The 7500-nt window shown below is 44.4% G+C and overlaps 1 protein-coding gene across 1 annotated transcript in view; it reads left to right on the forward strand.

Annotated features, from left to right (window-relative positions):
- The window catches only part of flvcr1 (FLVCR choline and heme transporter 1), a gene marked incomplete at both ends in the record, with an annotated part of 35181 nt that overhangs the window by 20938 nt on the left and 6743 nt on the right, over nucleotides 1–7500 (forward strand). Inside the window, 2 exons of the mRNA XM_080744176.1 lie at nucleotides 162–272; nucleotides 3945–4050. Coding sequence (XP_080600302.1) covers nucleotides 162–272; nucleotides 3945–4050 — 217 coding nt within the window. The remainder of the gene's footprint in view (nucleotides 1–161; nucleotides 273–3944; nucleotides 4051–7500) is intronic.

Genomic DNA, 7500 nt, shown 5'->3' on the forward strand with positions numbered 1-7500 from the left:
CAGTGGTGACAGTTGCGAAAATCTGAAAAAATCAACCCTGGTCTGAAAATAAATACGAAGCGGGCAAATGTGATTGAATAATGTGGGGTAAATATTTGTATTTACGTGCTCTGAAATTTGTGCAACGACCTTGACGATGTGTTCTTGTTTCTTCTCCTCAGGATGACCACGCTGATCGTGTACATCCTGTCCTTCCTGGGCATGCTGGTGTTCACCTTCACCCTGGACCTCAACAACATCTACCTGGTGTTCGTCACCGCCGGAGCACTCGGGTAAGAACTGACAGTTGGCCATATGGACTCTTACAAACCAAACTGTCACAGTGTCTGTCTGTAGGGAGGACTAGGTATCCTTTAGAACAGGGGTCTTCAACAACAGTGGTGTCAGTTCGCGCGTGTGCAAGACACCAGTCATGTTGCCATACCTTAGCAACAGGCATGATACATTTATTTTAAGAAGTACATTACATTTTTTCCCCTGTTTCTACGGTTTCTTGGGCTGGATATGGCATTTTGTAAAATTTGGCATTTGTAGTTATTTTACTGTAATTTAACAACATAATAACCAGCGTAGATAGACAAAGAGACATTCATGGATTTATATTTAAAAGTAACTTTTATGTTCCCCCCTGGACCCAGGGTATGGCAGCTGCATACCCCTGCCATACCCAATTGACGCCCTTGTTCAACAAGGGGTACGGGATCCCTAGGGGTCCTCAGAGTTATTACAGGGGGGACGCCAAATGTTTGTGTGACAGGAACTTTTTATTTTTTATTTTTACATAGTATAGGTCTGTAAAGTAAAAAAAAAAAAGGAAAAATGCTACCACACAAAGATTTGGTCTAAAGTCTCCTCAGGACAACAGTGCCAGTGGGAGTTGGCAATGATGGGAATAAGACAGAGAAACTGTCAAAGAAGATCCCTGTATGTGGGGAAACTCACAAACAGTGACTTTTTAGTGAAGGATTTAAGATCCTATAATGTCCATACTCCACTATTTTTTATAATTGTTTGGCTACACTTAAAGCTATACTGTGTAAGTTGCTCAACTAGTGGTCTGTAGCAGTATAGCAAACCGCGGTCGCGTCTGCTTTTTTCGTCCGTTTTTCGCCGCGGACCGGGCCGCCAGACCACCGTGTCTGCCTCGCCTCGCCGAGACGCTTTCAATGAGGTCTCCCGTGTCCCTCTACGAGTAGCGGTTGGGGAGCTACATGCTAGACTTCTAGACCAGTGTAAACAAAGCTGTTGAAGCAAGCTATTTCCTGAAAAGACTCAAGATGCACTGTAATTGGCCGGTAGTGTATCATGTGTGTATGATCTGCGATGTGATTGGCCAACGTATACACAACGTATACAGATGATGCAGATTACGTCATTTTGCCCCTGTCAAGGCTAAGTAGAAAACATATAAAGAAAGGGCTTTTGGGGCTGAAATTAACGGAGTGGGGGCTCTAAAACTTTAGCGATTTAATAGTTAGGACAATTTTAAGATATGTTTTATAAAAAAAGTTACATAGTATAACTTTAATAAAATTAAATCTCAGCATTTGGGCTACAAAGTCCAGTATCTGTCCTATTATTTCCTTCCGGTAGCTCGGCTCCTCCTTGGATTCTTACACTTCCTGTGCTCTCCGAGACCAATTTAAGACTTTACGTATGAAATAGAGCTGGGATCGGGCCCATTTTTTTCAGTCTGTGCCGAACCTGTGTCCGACAGTTTTTTGTCAGTTTTTTGGCGCAGAGGCCCGACCCTTATATTTCCCACCTCTTTTTCTCCTCCTTTCTTTTTCTTTGAGGAAACCACTGATTTACACTGACTGACTGACAGTGCCTGCTTGTTACGATTATTATGAATATTAAGCCACACTGTGGCTTGTGAAAGTGTTTAAATAGTACGTAGATTATTAAATAACATAAAAAAATATACGTCTAACTGCAGTGACTCGCTGCCGGCTGCACACTCATCCTGCAAGTGTCTGCGTCTGGAAAATAGCCAATCTGCAAGCTCACAACGCGTCGCGGATAGGAGGCATTGTGAGCTTGTGGATCAGGCACTTTTGGCACGGAACATGCCGTGACAACGGATTATAAGCCAGGATTTACTTGGTAATGTGTGTTGGACGGACGAGGCTTGCACAGTGCACTGGCTGCACACAACCATCGCACAATGAAAAAAAAAACACAGTGCCACACACAGGGGAGTTGTGTACTGCGCGCATCATCAGAGAGAGCGCATGATATGAGCGAGATATCCCCGATATGTCCGATCCCAATCGAGGTTCGACAATTAATTATGATTATTACCCGGCTTAGTTGAATGCTTGATTCTGATTGGTCAAGCGCTGAAATCAGCGGTGAATTATAGGAGAATAACGACCGCTCCGCTCTATAATGGACCGCTGTCTAATCAAAGGCTCAGAACACCTCCTGCTGTGTGAATTTAGTGCCGTATCCAACATGTCAGCCATGTAAACAAACACACAGCGACATTTACAACTAAACGTTGCTCTCAAGAATGTTTTTCAAAACATTTGAGATGAGAAATAGACGACGCAGTATCAGAAAATGGATTCTATTTGATCAGCACAGGGGGGGGGGGCACCCAGCGCAACACTTGTGGAACACTTTCAGCAGTCTGACGCTATCGTGTTGGTGGCATATCAACCTCGGTCTCCTATGACTCGATAATCGCCGCTGAGCGAGATGTTATCCCTTGCAAAATGCGTCCGGCCTGAGCCCTGAACTCTCGGCTTCCGACGGGTTTTTGGTCGGGTATCCCAACTCTAGTATGACACACAGACTCAGATACTGTCAGGGAGAATATTGTAGTTGTAGTGCTTGTTATATGTTCAAACACTGCCGTGGCAGGTGTGGCTGTTTACGGCTGCAGCGTCAAACGTGTGTGTGTGTGTGTGTGTGTGTGTGTGTGTGTGTGTGTGTGTGTGTGTGTGTGTGTGCGTGTGTGTGTGTGTGTGTGTGTGTGTGTGTGTGTGTGTGTGTGTGTGTGTGTGTGTGTGTGCACCCATCTAAAGGGGCCTCAGCCCCTACCCTTTTACCCGTATGTAAAAAACTGCCCTCTCCAGACCATGAATGCAGCATTTACTATGGTGAAAGAAATGCAAACGCCCTCCCCCCCCCCCCCCCCCCCCCAGATTCAAAGATGGGTCCCCCGACCGGCCGACCCATTGTTTGGGAAACATTGTTGTAAGGTCGAGTCACGTACCAAACCTTGTCTTGTGTCCTCCTTGCTGACTATCACCAGGATCATGTGTGCAGGCCTGTCGCAATTATTACATAATCGTCTTATCGCAATATTTGACGTAATCAAAATTATTTTGCCATAATCGTCATAATCGTTTACATGTAAAAACTTTTCAAAAATAGTGGAAATAGCGGAAATAGCAGATCTCACAACTCACAACGTGTCACATAGCGACGCGTTGTGAGCTTGTAGATCGGCTATTTCCACTATCAATGTTCTTTTTAAGTAAAAAATGGTCAAACATGTCAGTAATTTCTGTGTATATTTAGGTTATGTGTCATATCTGCCATGGGCAACTTCAAAGTCCACAAGCCAAACAGAAATGTAACTGTAACGACAAAAACACAATTAAACCAGTAAGACTCCCTAATCGGGAGATAAGCGACCGTCAGGCCGCAGTATACACAAAGACGCCTGTAAGTGGCATTGGTTCCACCCACAAGTTTGTACGACAAACGGTTGATGAGTAAAGCCAAATAAAGTTTCGGCCATTCAGAGGAGGGGGCGGGGCAAAGGTAAACCAATTAAGGTGAAGGACTCTTAATGAAGTTAATTGACACCACCCACAAGTGTGTACGACAAACAGTTAATGAGTAAAGCCAAATAAAGGCACGTATTTGAGTGACGATTAATGGTCATGTAAAATGTCATAATGGTGACAGTATGTGTGTGTGTGTTCCAGGTTCTTCATGACGGGCTACCTCCCTCTGGGCTTTGAGTTCGGGGTGGAGATCACCTACCCCGAGTCTGAAGGAACGTCCTCGGGACTCCTCAACGCCTTCGCCCAGGTAACAGCCACAGTGGCGTCAGTTCAGCAAAAGCTAAGGTATGGCAACATGACTGGTGTCTTGCACGCGCGCCCTTGCGCGAGTGCAAGACACCAGTCATGTTGCCATACCTACCCAGGGGCATCACAAGGGGGGGGGCGGGGGGGGGGGGGGGGGGGAGGAGTGGGACTGAGTTACTAGGGCCCAAGGTAGGGCATTCACCAAATATTTGAATATTCGAATATCAAAGTCACTATTCGACGTTGTTCACCGAAGTCGAATATTCGCCTTTTTATTCTCTCTCTCTCTTTAAAAAAATATATAGTTTATAAAGCTTGGCTAGATAGGAAGTCATAAGAATGAGTTGTCAATGCCCCTGGTGGATGAATTTGTTAATGCTCTATACCTGGTGTTCTCAACCGTTTTTAGGCCGTGACCCCCAAAATAAACATATTTGAACTGGGGACCCCCACCCTGACAAGCACTTGGAATTGTAGGTATTACATTTAATGTGACTAGGTTCCACAGATAAACATTGTGAAAATAGTAGATGTAGCATGTAGATCGGCTATTTTCACAATGTTCGCCTCTTGCTTACTTAATATTTGACAGTTTGGCCAGTCCTGTCGAATATTCGACTATTCGAATACTTTGAGGTCGAATAATTTGAATACTAAAAATCACTATTCATGAATGCCCTAGCCCAAGGTGGAGTGGCCTTCATTATTTTATACTTTAGCTATTGAAACATGGCAGATATACAAGCTCACAGCGAGTGCCGTGCTGCAAGCTTGTAGATCTGCTATTTTTAAAAAGTTGTGGAAATGTGTGCAAATCTTTGAATATATGTATTTTTTAAGCGGACATTTGTAACTCAAATTTTGCCTCTGGAGGGTCCCTGGAACTAAATATTTTGAGATGGGGGTCCGTGGCCAAATACATATCATTTTAGGGGTCCTTCACATGAAAAGGTTTGAGCACCACTGACAAAGAAACACAGGTTTTTTTTTTTTTAAACTTAAAAGTATTTGAAATATTCAAAGACTTGCACACATTTTCATGATTTTTCAAAAATAGCATATCTACGAGCTCGCAGTGAGCTTGTATGTCTGCTATTTTTCAATAGTTAAAGCACAAAATGTGAGTGAATCCTTGTACCCAGGGCACAGGGGAGTGGCGACACTCCCATAGGGGTTAAGTTTAGGGTTAGGGTTAGAGATAGGGTTAGTGTCGGAATGGAGACATGTCGGAAAGTAGACATGTCGGAGTGGCGGGATGCAAGCACACAACGCCTTGCATCGCGAGGCGTTATGTGCTTGTAGATCTGCTGTTTTCACTAGTTTAGTACATTATATAGATGATAAATACAAAACGAACGGTTTTGGACATACAAGGTTTCCACCTGACAACGATGATATCCTATAAGTTGCTGGGAGTGAAAATTATAATGTAGGGGTGCCTCAAAACAAATATTTATGGGGTGCCCTGAGACAAAAAGGTTTGGGAACCCTGGTCTAGACTTCTGGCACCTACTAATTCACAAATTAAGCACTGCCCGTAATTAAAAGTAAAATGTTGAATTAACTAACTAGAAAATATGTGCTCAGTCGAACGCAGATCTCTGCCAGACCGGGTGGAACTCCATAATTGGATAAGACTGATGTCATCAACATGACATCAGTTGACAACCTTGCCTGTACCGATATAAGTGGCAGAACACACAACGTAAGCTGTATTGGACAACGCTTGAAGAGGCTGCTTTTATTCACCATTGTCTGTTTGTGAAATGTTGAGCTGGACTGTATATCTGAAAGGAGGACCAACACATTGGATTGGATTGAATGCTGCCGTTTCTGTGGAACCCAAGATTTACATCTTTGGAAGCTACAGTGATGTGCAAGCCAGTGGTCAGATCGATGTGCACATCTTCAACACAGTGTCCTTGCGTTGGAGGACATTGTCCCCAGTGACAAATGGAAGCGGAGAGGTTCCCTCCAGGCGCTGGGGACACACAGCTGTACTGATACAAGATATCATTTACATCTGGGGGGGCTGCCTACAATGCAACATTCTTTATGCATTTAATGTCGACACCCACAGGTGGTCGAAGCCCAAGGTGTCAGGGGCTGTTCCAGAGGGGAGGTATTGTCACTCAGCCTGTGTCTTTGGAAAGCTCATGTATGTCCATGGAGGATACAACGAACAGATGTCTGCATTCACTAATGACATCTACAAGTTGGACACTAAAATAATGGTCTGGTCTTTAATTAACACCAGAGGCACTCCACCGCCTGTTTCATACTGTCACTCTGCCACCATGATCATGACAAAGATGTTTGTATTCGGGGGCTGGAGGGACCAGGATGAATACTACAACATCAGAGTGTTTGACACCGACACCAACTGCTGGCTGAGCACGCCTTCTGCAAAGCTCCTTCCTGAAGGACGCTGTTGTCACGCAGCCTTTGCCTACAAAGGAGAGCTGTACATATTTGGCGGTGTGAACAGGAAGCAGACCTTCAATGATCTGTGGAAACTCAATCCAGAGACCTTCTCCTGGAGGAAGGTTGAGCCCAAGGGAAAAGGCCCGGATAGGATGAGCAGGATGTGCAGTTGCATGGTGGGAGATTGTGTTATCCTCTATGGTGGGAAGTTTGGGAACTCCACACCCCATGACCTGTACATCTTAGACTTGAGTCCTAGTCTGAAATCTTTATGCAAACTAGCAGTTATTCAGTACCGTGTGGGGCAGTCGGGACTCCCACACGACATTAGGTGGGAACTGGCAGCCATGACCAGGGGCGTCACACCAAATTCTGGGCCCTGGGTACAAGGATTCACTGCGTTTATTTATGTTATGTTGTGTTTGAGACTATAACAATTAAAGGTAACCATTTTGGACTAAAACAGGGGTCTTCAACGTTTTCAGGCCAAGGACCCCCCTAGTTGAGATGAAGCAGGGACCCCCACACAACCTTTTCATAGATTCCATATAGTTTCATCGTTTGACAGCACGATCATCAGTGTATTTTGGATTCATGTCAATTCGTGTTTTTAGATATTTAAACACTTGAACCGTCAATACTTAATAAACTTGACCTTTCACTCTGTACCTTAGACTGCTCTTTTTCCCCTCTACACCAAACCTCTTTGCAGAAAATAGCCGATCTGCAAGCTCACAAGATCTGCTATTTTTGGCTAAAGTTCACGGAATATGGATATGGATATATAATTATATAAAATAAAAAAGGAGAAAAAAAACCTTCTATCACTCAAAGATTTGGAGGACCCCCTGCAGTAACTCTGAGGACCCCCTAGGGGTCCCGGACCCCCTGTAGAAGACCCCTGCCTGGACTAAAAGGTTTCCACCCCGACAGTGACGATATGAGGTCATAGTGTCACAGAACATGGAGAGAGATCAACTCAAAGCAGCTTGTCTGCTCTCTGCAGTGTACAGATCTAATGTCTGCT

Source organism: Nannobrachium achirus (genome assembly GCF_963921795.1).
Source record: "Nannobrachium achirus genome assembly, chromosome: 16".
In the NCBI taxonomy this organism is placed as follows: Eukaryota; Metazoa; Chordata; class Actinopteri; order Myctophiformes; family Myctophidae; genus Nannobrachium; species Nannobrachium achirus.